Source organism: Bacillus rossius, chromosome 17, assembly GCF_032445375.1.
Source record: "Bacillus rossius redtenbacheri isolate Brsri chromosome 17, Brsri_v3, whole genome shotgun sequence".
Classification (NCBI taxonomy): domain Eukaryota; kingdom Metazoa; phylum Arthropoda; class Insecta; order Phasmatodea; family Bacillidae; genus Bacillus; species Bacillus rossius.
In genome coordinates, this window is record NC_086344.1 from 37,050,262 (window position 1) to 37,064,488 (window position 14,227).

The window sequence follows — 14,227 nt, forward strand, 5'->3', positions numbered from 1 at the left end:
TCCTCGCGCCGTTCCGTGCGACCCTGATCACCTCGTCCAGGGGCAAGGGTATTTTGCCCCACCCCCCACCCCCCTCTGAAACCTTGAGGCGGGGGCAAAGAAAGTGCTGTGTAATCAATTTGCAGATAATAAAACTGCTTAAATAGCACCATTTTCCACCTTGAAATACAAATTTTTCCCGGGGGAGAACCCCCCGGGACCCCCTCCTGCTTCAATAGGAGGGGATCGATGATTCTTTATAAAAAGGTACATTGCCCACCCCTTTGGAAATTTAGTTGTTGCACCCCTGACCATGTCAATGTGTGCTGAATCTGGAAACAACCATCTGAAGGGTTCAACGTTTCAGTTCCATTGTTGATACATTTGATTTATTGTACATTACTTCGTCACCTGATTGGCAAAAGGGCGAATGTTACATTTTTAGTTTTATGTTGGTAAAATTCAATACACATCTTGGCAAAGGGACTACCTACATAAAAAGTAAACTGGTATTTTTATTCCGATGTCTCTTTTATTGCATTTGTTAAAATATTAACAGTTGATTGTTCCTCCTGTAAAATTATGATGATTTTGTAACATTAGTCCTTTTGCCAATCAGGTGACGATTTTATTTTTGGCCCTTGGAACCTACATTTGGATTTGATATAGTTTTCACAGATCACCGCCTGTGCATGGAATATAATATATTTATAAAACTGTGATAGTTTGGTAATAAAAAGTAATGCACAAGGCCAAAGCAACAATTTTCAAAATATCTCGCCATGTCTGCTAATTTGTTACAGCATCATGCAAAAACCATTAAATCAAGCACGGTAGTAATACATGTGATGAAGTAACATTTAGGACATATTATCCAAACTTGTTATATCATCATCAGTATTTTTTTTCTGTGTATCTCTATAAAATTTGTAAATACATGTCAGCTAAGTTATGGCCACGGCTTGCGTGAAATATAAATATGCTGAGATGTTTTGTAATGTGTAGATGAAAATAAAACTACATTTCAAGCTTCTTAATTCTGTAGCATGCCTGTTATGTGGAAATGAGAATATATTTTCCACACTCGAACTGACAATTTTCTAATTAGGTTCACAGTGCAAATGTCTTCTTGAGTTCTTTCACTGCAGTAATTTCCTATTTCCCCCCCCCCCCCTTCGGACTATTTGCAGAAATCTTGCCATTTGGCCTACATGTGGGTTAGCTTATTCTGCTAGCAGTTTTGTATGTTGTAAGCTAACTTTAGCAATCTAAAACTGGTATTTTCATTGTTTCCATTGTTTAATTCCATTTCTATAATTACTAGTACATATTTTATGTGGTTAAGTGGCACACAACATAATTAACACTGCAGTCAAAGTTTTTTTTTGTGTCAGACATAAGATTACCAGCAAGCAACTAAAACTTTGATTGAACTGCTTGTTTTCGTGACCCATATGGACCTTGAATTGAATTAACATATTTGTTAGTTACGTTCACTATAAAACGCAGGTATCAAAGTCGACAACAGGCATGCCGTCGCATCAAGACAGTTTTTGGTTGCAGGTTTCTGTTGGCGGGCCTGGCCGCGGGCTCGATCGTCGTGTTCCACATAGACTTCAACCGGTGGCACCACGAGTTCCAGCAGCGGTATTAAGCCCTTCTGCGCGTCTGCGGACGTTGTTTTTCGCCGGCGAGCTGCAAATCCGCGCGGACTCGCGGGAAGCGAAAGGAGGCAGACGTTCAGTCCCTGCTTGCCCGCGTTGTCTTGTCGCAGAGAGGGTGAGAAATGGACAATGTTCAGCGTGAACGACTTGAAAAGAACGTAAAAAGTGCTAACGAGAAGTTTCCTCTGGGAATATTTTTCATTAAAATTATTTTGTAAACGTTACAATCTGGAGGAATGCCAGCTCCACAGAGCAGACCTGTTTCAGTTTATTTTTTATCTGGGCAAGTTTACAACTTTTTTTTTCCCCTACATTCGAGGTATTTTTAAGGGAATTAAGCGAGAAATTTCTTCGTGGATCATTTGTAGTTGTAGTGATAAAATTACAGTTAACATTCCATTTGTTCTGTGATCGTGATGTGATGTCTTGAATGCATTTCGAGCCCGGGAAGTAGAATTCTCGACACTTTTCTGTACTTAAGTTATAACATGGTTGTGGGTTTCTTTATTTTTATAGTTTCATCTTATGTCGTGTATGCGTTTTCATTTTATTAAGTTCTGAGGCTGTTCTCTAGTTTTAGAAACATTTGACCCTACATCACAAGCTGCAGCTCAAAGGAAATTCATCCCAGTTTGAGATCATTAATTGCAATGTTTAGCTCGGAAAATAAGCTACTACTTCTAGTCTGCGATTGTTGGTAAAGAATGACGGGTGTTATGTATAGTGAACTACAGTAGTGTTGACTTTTAAAAAAAAATATGTTTTAAAGCACAAACAGCATAATTACTGAAAAAAGGTTATAAAATCCACTACATGAAGCAGTGTTAAGAAATTATTCTTCTGTTTGGGCAAAAAAAATTAATGACATAGGTATGTCAAATTAATAATGAAACAAAACCGTAATAAACATTTTAGTCACTGCTCTCGATGCATTTAGTTGTTACCACTTTTTTTTTTTGCTAAACATTGTCTATATTCACTCAAACTAGAGGAAAAAAACTTCAAAATTGGCAACACTGACCCAGAAACGTTGGATGAATTTCCATTACTAAGCTAGTGAGTTACAGCGGCCATGGAATTACAGAGAAAGGAATAAAAAAGGTAATTAAAGTTGTTACGCGTATTAGAAGTTATACTTGCTTGGCTTAACAATTATTAGCGATATAGTAATATAAGGACTGGAATATAATAAATACAATCAAATTTAAATAAACACTCACTATTTATACAAAAAATAATTATTTAATTTAGTAAAGTAATGAAGATAACTTTTAATTAATACTGTAATAAATTATTCATGCAGAAACCTGATATTCACATAAAATTGATTTTTTTTTTTTAAATTATATGGCCCAATATTCAATATCAAATACTAGCGTGCATTACTTAAATAGTATTTGTTAGTGGGGGAATGGGGTAATTATGAAAGTTTGGATCTCAAATGACATTGGCAGAAGAGAAAATAAACACCTACTGAACTCGTTGTTAACCAACAATATTCAGTTTACTCTACCTCAGAACTTATTTTTGTTCCTTTATCTTAGATTGAAGTGCGCATCGGTGAAGTTGAATTGTTTTAAGTTTGGAGAGGTCGGGGCAAGATTATATGGTGGATTGCAATAACACCGAAATACAAGTTTTAGAATTAGTTTCAGTTAAATCCATACTATCAGTTTAATGTTTGAAATTCAAAGAATTGTACCAAACTACATACATAGATCATAAAAATTAATTTAATGTTTTACTGTGCATCTCTAATTGTTTTGCTTTGAAACCACTAATGCACTGTGATTTATTTTTATTATTCTGAATTAGACCAATTTATTTTACCACTATTTTTGTGTAGTAAGTATTATAAATTACTTAATAAAAATGATGACACCGAAGTCTTGTTTCAAAAAACTAAATTGGACTAAACATAAAACCATAACATCTTGCTTCTATTTGTAGGTAAATCCAGAGTAAATTTCTTCCTTTCTCTGTTTTTATATAATTTGCAGCAGCAGTTATTCACGTTTGTACTTAAACCTTTTTGTTGGTGTGAGCGAAAACAATGTAGTGTTTTACCTTAAAACGAAATTCTTGTAGTTTTAGTGAATGATTAGTCAGATGTGTAGTGTGATGCAGGTTGTTCAACAACAAAAAAATAATAATTAATGGCATATGTAGATGAATTTGGACTTGAAGTTGAAGAACTAAGCCTGGGGAAATTGGTGAACATAGTGCTCTTTGTGTCATTAGGGTAACGAGTTTGGTGGACGAACAATTTGTTATTGGGTGTTTTTTAAAGTCAGCGCGACGAGGTCTCATTTAGCTGCGCGGACATTGTACTCAACGATAAGTGATTCTCGTTGGAGGTGGTTGGCTCATTGTTTGGTGTTTGAGACCAGGTTATATTTGCAGACTTGTACTGAAGTATCAAAAAACCAGTTGAAACTTATTTATGAAAAATAGTATGAATTATAAGCGCCAATAATTTTCTCATTTATAGGGGGGCCTTCCCCAAAATGAAAAATGGCTAACTTTTGACAGGTACAGTATAACATTCTTAAGATTTTTCTGCATGGAAATTTAACACGACTTATAAATCGGGAGACTTAGGGTTTAACTGTATCACTGGATGTAAATCAGCTTAAAAAATTACTTTCCTTGGTTAAATATAAATTGTGTTTTTCATGAAAGTATGTAATATTGAGCTAGAACTTGTGGGATTATCTTGTTGAATATTTCATGTACTACGGCTTGCTTACACCGGTTGTAAATCGTGCAGGGTTTTTTGATAAATTGACGTAAAGCACGTTGACAAAAAAAAAAAAGGAATATTATGTTTTGCTTAATCAGTGCCAAGCTTAGGAATGCTTTGACGCGTCGCAGCGTTCTGAGGAAAATCGGCGAGCTCTGACCGCCTCGTTGACTCGCTGATCTAGTCATAAGCCTACTCTTTGTATGCTCAGCTTAATTTAACAGTGATTCCCTCCAAGAGCATTGTATTGTAAATTATTACACTGTGTCCATTTTACATTGAGGTGAAAAAAATGATTTTCTGGCTTGTTGTAAAATTGTGACTTGTACATATTAAGGCTAATGTTAATGATCGTAACTAGTGAAGGAACAATATTATGGGTTTGCAATATTTTCAGCTATTTACTTTACATATTTTAATTATTTTCTATAAGAGAACATGTTTCTGGAGATTGTTGTGAAGAGAAATCAATTCATCAATCCGGTCCATATTTTCTGATAATCAATGCAATTTATTGTTATAATTATGTGGTGTTGCATAATGATACAGGTAGATAACCCAGCATTCCTTGTGTTTTCAGGCTGCCGGGTTGCATTGCTGTGTATATTTAATTTGCTTGGAAATATTCTTTACTGTTGATATTCATCCCAGTGAATATTTTTTCCTGTTTGATAGCGAGTTGTGCCATTTCAATTTTTGTGTTCCTGTCATACAGGCAGGATTGTAACAACACCTTTTACTGTCATTGTAACTTGACTTTTTTTTTATTCAAGCGGAGTGTACTTTGTGGAGGCCAGTTTCAGTTATATTTTCTTTCTTTGTGACATTGTAACTAATTCTAGCAATCTTGTTGGCATAATTAGATACTTGAAGGCCACCCAGATGACTACTGTTAGGTTACTTTCATGGATAAATCTTATTTCTTTCATGTAACTACCAACCTTTTTCTCAATGCCGCTCATTTATACTTTAGTTTATTTCAATGATGGCTGTATTGACGTACATTATATCAGTGAAATTAAATTTGCCTACAAATATATACTGAGGATTCTATAGGCATTCCAGCTTGGATACAATATGGTACCTCTTGGTAGTCTTCTAGTGGCTGATAAGACTCTTTCTGATCATGGTAATACATGCTAAGGAGACAGTGGAAATTTTTAAAAATTACCATACTTAATTTTTTATGTTACCTTACAGCAGTGTTTTATCATCCATGACCATTATGGTCAATTGATTTGGTTGTGCAGTGGTTTATCTAGAAACAGCAAATTATACACGTTAAGATTTTTGTACTATGCGACACTTTCTTTTATATCTGATTACTGTTTATTTGTATGCTATTGAATTGGAAATAAATTTTGTTCTGAACAGGTGGACTTCTTACTCTTTTCATTGCAGGGTTTTCTACACCTCCTTGTGTTTCCCTATTCTTGCTGGTAGACTGATGCATGTATGTGGTGTTGGCACTAAATGAGACTGCAGATGCACAGTCATAGGATGAATACCATATTCGATACTTACCTTCAAGTGGTTTGGCACTGGAGCTAATTAATCATCACTGGGAATGGGAAAACTAAGAAACAGTTGTTTGGACTGACTATCATGTACAGTAATGGCAGTCCTGCATTATTAAGAGTTCTCTATTTATGGAATAAAATGTGTCCCAACTTATTGGTGTTTGAGATTGTTGGGTTATCCCGGAGTACTATTACATGTTCAGATATTGTGATGTTTCCGTTTGACACACTTTATTAGGTATCTATGTGATACATGTTACAAACCACTTTACATGTCTTTTGATCACCGTTCATCTTCTAATTGTTTCATGGTAGTGAAAATTTTTATAAGGACGACTCATTTCTTCTACGTTTTAAAGTCTTGTCGTCCTGTTGTAGCAGCTGAAACATACATAGTTTAATTATGTGAGATTGATACTTTTCATTTATGGCTTGTGATATAAAGGAGCACGATTTATAATGTACCATAATACACTAACATCACAATATAATTATATTGGACTCTGTATCTACTGGAGACAATTAATTAATCTTTGGGTGAGTTACTCTATAGTCACAGTATGTCTAAGGCAGGGTTAGTGATGGTAAAGTATTTATTGGTGGGATTAAAAAAACACCATCTTTATGAATAGAATGTATGTCATTTTTTAAAAACCATGAAATACTTGTCTTGGTACATGACACAATAATGTGTCTGTATTACTTACCCATTCTTCTGTTCAATTTGCAAAAATGAAACCGGGACACTTTTATGGAGACCAAGTTACATTAAAATGTATCCCTAGATAATGTTATTTTTTTTGTGGCTCTATTATCTATCTGATGCATAAGTTTTATCCATTTTTAACACAGCAAATTACTACATTGTTATGTTTATTATGATAACTTCATTTTATTAGCCATGAATTAATGGCATAGTCACAAATTGCTATTGTAGACATTATTTTATTGTCTCAGTTCTATCACACTGGGGTTGACGGGTGTGTGGACGCGCATGCTCCTGCAACCTGAGTGGTTTCCAGGTGTCCCCGCATGCCGGAGGACGTGGGGCCATGGCGGCACGAAGCAGTTTATATTTACGTTACCGAATCGTGTTTGCACATTGAGCTACTTCAGCTGAATGGAAACAAACTATTTTTTTAGGGGTGCGTGGCGCACACGCTGGTTTGAAACAGGGAGAAGGACCGGTCACATAGGGCGTAGCCGTGGTCAATGTCATCTACGCCACAATTATGAGTAATTTTATAAATGTATTTCCTAAAATTTATACTACAGAATACTGTTGTGTTTGGAACTCATTTTATGTGTCTTACCAGATGATCAACGCAATTTATCTTTGGTATGTACGTACTTTCAGATGTGTTTTAATTAGGGGTGGGACGGATCCTCAGTGTTTGTCATCGAATCTCGAATCCCAGTCCCACACTAAACATCACATGTGTATTTATAAATAAAGTGCATAGTGTATACACCTGATATAAAAAGAGACAAATAACCTCAAAAACCACACACGTAAGTTTGCATCTGTTAAATTAATCCTTCCTACGTTTGTCTAACAGACACCATTTAAAAAAAGTTATGTTATATTATTGAAGGTTGCAAATGATCGAGTAGTTATGCTAGGTAATTGACAAAATGCAACGTAGTTTATCCAGGGTGTCTACCAGATCAAGTAAATTAAATTCCAGGTTTTCCAGGTCTAAAACTGAATTTTTCCAGGTTTTCTTTAACACAATTACGACATTCCAAGAAACTGAAAAAAAATTGCATAATATTACAATGACGGGTTTCAAAGTATTTCAACTTACTTAAATTAGTAAAAAAATTACCTTCTTCCAAACGTGGCCAAAGTGACTCAATTGATGGCAAATAAAAGATGATGCTGCTACAAATATTTCACACACTTCCTTTTGCAAAAAAAAATTAGTAAAAGGAAGCTCCCATCAATTTCGCAGTGACTCAACTTTTGCGTCTATTGCACTTACTTCAGAACGAGCCAAATCCAACATTCGAGCCTTCGTCAACTGCAATGCCTTGATCTCCTCTTCAACTCTTCTTTTTGTTTTGTTTGCAGGGCTTCCTTACGCCTACAACTAGCATTTCTTACATACTGCTCTACACCTCCAGAACGTTGAACAAAGTCATACATCTGTCTTTGTGCAATCAGTATTTCTTCCTGCAAGTTTTCAGTCAGCTGATTAGAATTCACTGAAAATCCTCTTTCCAATGATGCATTTCCATGGGAAAGTACCAACACCATCCTCACAAACTTTAGAAGGCCTGTTTTGGAAGATACTGTATATGCCTTAAGAATGAGCATCCACAAGTGATCAAGGCGTCTTGACGAGAACAGTGCTGCAGAATCTTGCAAGGAACATACCAACTGATATGATCACTCAATGTTATCAGCCACCTGTTTTGAAGACAACATTCTAAACTGTACTTCACACCCGAATTTAAAGCCACAGACGGACATAAGCAGGAAATTCCCTTGGTAAGATTGTACTTCAGGGGACTTTTGTCTTGAAGTTTTTTTACCATTACCTTTAGACAAGTCCTATCATTTTTCTGTAACAGGACAGACTTTTCTGGTACTTTCTCTTTCCTGATGGCATGGCGTACTGCATAACCCAACTTGATATTGTTAGCAGTCAATAGATTTTCCTGGTTATCTACATCCAATGGAGATACATTGCGTTTCTCCCTAAAGCTCTTCAGTACTACTGGTTTCAAAATTTTCCTGCCAAAGCTAATAAAACCAGTGAATCATAGAGAAAAGGTGCCATGGGTGCTTCACTTTGGAACATTGTGAGATACAATTCCAGCTCTGATGCCAAAAAAAAAAAGAATGTCAATTTTACTTTTAGAAGATTATCTTAAAGAGCACATTTCACTACACTGAAAGAGAGAGATGATATAGAAACTTCACTAACCAATTTCTTTAGGTGGGGTAACATTTTCATGGCACGCTCAGCAACTGCAGTATTCCATATGATTGGGAAAAATCTCTGATCCAGTTATTCTAATGTAATCTGCCCTCCTTGCAGATATGTGCTTAAACAAATAGTAACTGTGCCTCAAAAAACTAACTACGTCCCATTTTGTAGCAGAAATTCCAGTTTTGAAAGCACCATGGACCGTATGAAGCCCACAGCTACCAATTTCTAGCAAAGATGGTGAATATTCACCAAAAGTGTCTGTAATATGTATTTTCAACGCTAACAAAAATGTCCAGTTTAAGTTGAGGGCATCCATAGATACTTAAAATTAAATGCACCTGTCTGTATAATCTGAATGTGGGAAGCACATGCTGCAGGATAACAGACCATCTTGAACCAGTTTGTATCACGTGATTTGATGCCACTTCCGAATCCGATGGTAAATAAAAGAATTTGGACATGGGAATTGTCCGTTATTTGCCATTCAAAAATAAAAATGGGAGGGGATGCCACGCCAATGCAAGCTGATCAATAAACAAAAAACGTATTGCCAACTACAACCTACCAAACAAAAATTTCCTGATTATTCCCTGATATTTCCAGGTTTTCCAGGGTCAGTAGACACCCTGTTTATCTTATGTTTGTGCTATTTCCGTTACCTTCATAGTGTAGTTTAGGTATAAAATTTTCTAGAGCTGGACTAACCTCAGTTCTCTGGTTCCGAGCCCAACCTCATACAGAATTAATGGTTTTGAATTAAAATGATCCGACAACCAGCATTTTGGTCTTTAACTGGATGGTGAGAGAGAAAGGTTCTCCAGCCATATGTAAAATTAAAACCTTTTATAAGTAATTTTTATGCAATCAATGATGAAGGAAAGAAAACAGTTTAGAGAAAATCATTTTGCATTTAATTTCTTTATATATATATATACTTTTAGTTCGTGAAGGAGTTCCATCTAAATTTCAAAAAGACTGTGTACACTATTATAAAAATGATGAACATTCAGCATAAGGCCACCTAACATTTTTAATAGGACATTAAGTCGAATGTGAATTCAGTTACCTATCTACATTACATAGCCCGCTGACTGCAGTTGCTGTTTTCTTGGGATAATGCTGCTCGTCAGAAGAAACTTTAGAAATTTTTTGGGGTGGTTCTGGGTTGTCATTATCTTTTCTCTATTTGGAAAACTTAAACGACGTAAGCCTGCTAGTCAACTTAGTACCGTCCTGTGAAATTTGCTGGACCAGTACTTTTAATACACAAGGTTAAATTAATATTTTCAGTTCCTGACTGTTATAACCAAAAAGGCCAAAGTTAATAATTACATCCCAGTAATTTAAAATACGTAATCATTTCCGATCGCATTAGTTTTGCCAAAATACGACAGTTCTCGTACGTGCGCTTTAGTTTAATGTATGGGGTACACAATCTTTGGTGATTTTGCAACACTTCTCGTACACGCACTATAGTTAAAGGTATAATATACAATACCTTTGGCATTTATACGATAGTTTATATTACGTAGTACGAGAAATGCATACACAAAACACAGTGCGCCTATTTGAAAAAATGGTATGCGAGTTATGCGACGATTAATAATTTTTTTATTTTGCCGGCGATTATGCGATAAAAGTCGGAATATTACAAGAAATGGAATTTTGTTCTGCTGTTTAGTGAATGGTCTCAAATGGGGGTTAGAAATGCGTAATTTTTTTTTAAACGAACGTTCGGTTTTTCGAATATATTTGGAGAAGTTTCCAACCGGACGTAAGGGTTTGGTTCGAAATTTTTGAACTTCGCCCATTACTACCTAAAACTCTTAAAAACCCTCCTCGATTCGGTATGTTCGAAAATCCCATCTCTAGTTTGAATATTTAGGGATGATAAAGACAACTCGCGGGGGCCCACCTCTCTAGAAGCCTCCGCTTCAGCTCGGGCGGGTACGTGACGTAGATGTAGTGTTCGTTCTGGGCGGCGTCGCCGTAGCACTCCTCCGAGTAGCAGGGCTGGTGCGCCGGGGAGCCGGCGGCGCTGGCGCTAGCCACGCTCGTGTCATCTGTACTGCACGGGCACACATCACACACTGGCGCGCGCACACGCCCCAACACGACAGTGTCTCACAACTTTTAACATAGGGATTTGTGTTCACCTCCTCCTACCCTACCGCACCTCTCAGGACAGGTCGTCATCAGCTGATGGTTTTTACGATACCTGTATTTCACAAAGTACTGTAGGCAGGGCCGGTGCTAGGTAAATTGGCGCCCTAGGCGAAAAACCTTTATTGCCCCCCCCCCCCCCCGGCCCATGGACGCCTGAAAATACATCACGTAAGCCTACGATTTTGTAAGCAGGCTTGTGTTATTTTTTTTTTACTTATTACAGGTCACCGTGGACTTTAAATAATTACTTATATCAATATAAACATTCCAAAATCCATTTTCATCTACTTTCAATAATCGTTAAACATATTATATGAGCTGTCGTGTGTCGTGCTGCGCCGGCCCTGACTGTAGCTTTTCTCCTGTGGTCGGTGAGAGGTGTCGTCCCGCTCTTGACGGGGCCAATGAGAATGTGGTCACCGTACTGCTGCACCCTCACAATTTGCCATGACTCTTAGAAAACGCTACAGTGTTTTGTGAAATACCTTGACATGAAATACAGGTGTCCCTAGGTATCACCTAACATTTTTTTTTTGTCCTGTCTCGCCGGCTATACTAAGAATTCAAAATTACCACCAAAACACATTCACAACATGAAAATTTTATTATAATAACGTTTTCCCTGCACCGTTTGCAGTGTTATCACTTCCAACAGAAGGTTAGCGAATACATTTATTTCACAAATTTTGAAAAGATACATTATCAACCATGTTGAAGACTTGGCCTATAGATATTTCATATTTGATTCTACTTCAAATTGATACACAGAGTGGTTTTTATCCCTTTCACTTGATTATTGTCAAGTGAAAATTAGAGCTGTGTAGATTCAACGATTACCGAACCATTACAGGAGGGGGAACACGTTTTGGTTGTAAAATGTTTATAAATGTACTAAAGTACCCTAATAGTCTCATTCTCAGAAAATAATGCAATGCAAATGGACATATATTTTAGTTTCAGTGATCGTAACTTAATCTAAGATGTACAAAAAATAACAAGTGTGTTTTTGCCTAAAGCTCACTGTCATAAGACATTTTTTACAATAAACAATTCAACAAATTTAAATTGACTTACTACAGAACATATTTAACTAATCTACAACCAATTACAGAATTCCTACATTTTTATTTAGAAAACATTTGTAATATTTTAATTAACGTCTTTTAGTACCATGAAAAATTCCACGTTCTGGAAAGACATGGAGCACTAGTAGCAAGTACACATAAATTTACAGTGATGTATTAAATTCAAGAACCGGATGTAAAAGTACACGTACTTAGGAAATTATTAGAGTTCAAAGTATTTAGTACTACTAAATATTCAAAGAGTACCTAATTGTAAATTTTCAAGTTATGGCAGATGCTTTCATTTTTCATTATTATCAGCCTAAAAATGGACAAGTGTGTTGTGAAAATATGACACTGATTACCAACAGCACATGATTTTATGGCTGAAATACATTCGGTTTTAAGGCACTACAACAATTTGCCTGTTTTTAAGACCCATTTTTAGTTCACTACGCTTCCCCTATCACATTCTTTACTCACTTCTAAATGGACACAAATTTGTCTAATTTGAATATCTGTTCTAATATGAAACAAGTTTTTTATAGCTATACTTAAACGTTCTGAATCTATCAATTTTATCCTGCTTAATATTTCAGGGTTTTTTATAAAGTGAAATAACTGTGCATTGTGTTATCTTTATTGGGTTCTTAAAATTCACAGTACACATTATTTTGATAGTGTTGTAAACGTGAACTGGAGATACGATGTAAACACTGGCATTTATTTAAATTATTTAGTATAAAGTAATTGGACGCAAAACTTACTAATAATTCATCAGTGTTTAAATTTCAAACCCTACGATTTGTCATGTTGACGGTGTCAGAATTCCCGAAACATTTCAATATCGCATTTTGCTACTTCCACAATGCATGGGAAGGGCAATTGCTTTGAGATCATAGCGCGGGCAGAATTTACGTATATAATTAAAATAAACGACAAGGTTATATTAGAACACAAGCTATTCTTGTGACTGAAACAAACGTTAACGTATTTAGGGCATACACAAGCACTCGGCTTCTATTGGTCGCACGTAGCAACGTGAACGGAATAGCTGAGCACTGCCGAGCCAATCTGTATGGGTCCGTGTGCCACTGTAGATACTCAGTACCTTGACATCTGTCCCCGCAGACTAATTTAATGACCTCAACAGCGCTACCATCTGAATACAACACAAGGCACGGTATTATTAGTAAAAAAGAGCTTTTTACGAAGCAGTAACACCACTGCCAGGTTTACAAACTACCCCAAATGCAAAATGTTCATCAACTATATTTTAGGGTAACGGTCTATGAACTACGCAAGGTGCAATCAAGCAATGCGAGTCTTGATAACACATATTTGAAAAGAAATAATTAAGAGACTTTTAGAGATGCAGACGTTATTTGCATAGAAGACCACAATATACCTATTTTGTTATTCTTATTATGTACATCGAGTTTACACCTATGTCATAAAATTAATGACAATTTCTTTTGTTTTCATGATAAATATGAATTATTTAAAAAAAAGTCCTGGTTAGAAATTTTTTCTACTGTTTTTAAATCTTCAGCTTCAGGGTTGGTGATATCTTACTATCTTTATATATGACAGTGGTTATTTGTGTTGCACTGTTGCATCATTGTGTAGCTTATAAACCAAACCTAAATTCAGTTACTTAGAGGTACGAAGTTAGGCAGTTGGGGGTACACATTCTTTACGTCAAAATGATACTAGTCATTCCCACTGCCAGTGAATTTTTTAATGGCCGCAAGCACAACCGGACGACATTGATAAAAATAATTTTCTATGTCGACAACTCACAAAAGAATGAAACAAATACTTTACATTAAAGAAAAATTTAACTACACTATAGTGAAAAAAATATTCTTACGTTGAAATATGTAACTGCAAAGAATCAGTTAGGTATTCTTTAATTAAACACACCCTAGTACACTTTCCCCCCTAAATAAACACATAAATATCACATTACTGGGAACTATCATTGTCGCCAGGTAATATATTTTTTTTACATGACCATACAGGGACTGAAAAAGTATTTTCATTTCAGAAAAAACCCTGCTCTGAGGTCTTACATATCGTCAGTAAACTAACCCACGTCACTTAATATAACGGATCTGTTGGCAAATCATAAGTCAGAATGTGACCAACA

The 14,227-nt window shown here is 36.0% G+C and overlaps 2 protein-coding genes across 8 annotated transcripts in view; one reads left to right on the plus strand and one right to left on the minus strand.

Annotated features, from left to right (window-relative positions):
* LOC134540806 (neurobeachin) overlaps window positions 1-5,765 on the plus strand; it is a 987,386-nt gene extending 981,621 nt beyond the window's left edge. For all 7 annotated transcript variants that reach the window (XM_063383739.1, XM_063383741.1, XM_063383738.1 and 4 more), the window contains one exon: window positions 1,543-5,765. In XM_063383739.1, coding sequence (XP_063239809.1) covers window positions 1,543-1,633 — 91 coding nt within the window. In that variant the 3' untranslated portion in view covers window positions 1,634-5,765. The remainder of the gene's footprint in view (window positions 1-1,542) is intronic.
* A 347-nt stretch (window positions 5,766-6,112) lies between these two features.
* The window catches only part of LOC134540653 (uncharacterized), a 73,263-nt gene continuing 65,148 nt past the window's right edge, over window positions 6,113-14,227 (minus strand). The window contains exons 7-8 of the mRNA XM_063383527.1: window positions 10,761-10,913; window positions 6,113-6,287 (exon numbers count right to left, since the gene is read on the minus strand). Coding sequence (XP_063239597.1) covers window positions 6,260-6,287; window positions 10,761-10,913 — 181 coding nt within the window. The 3' untranslated portion in view covers window positions 6,113-6,259. The remainder of the gene's footprint in view (window positions 6,288-10,760; window positions 10,914-14,227) is intronic.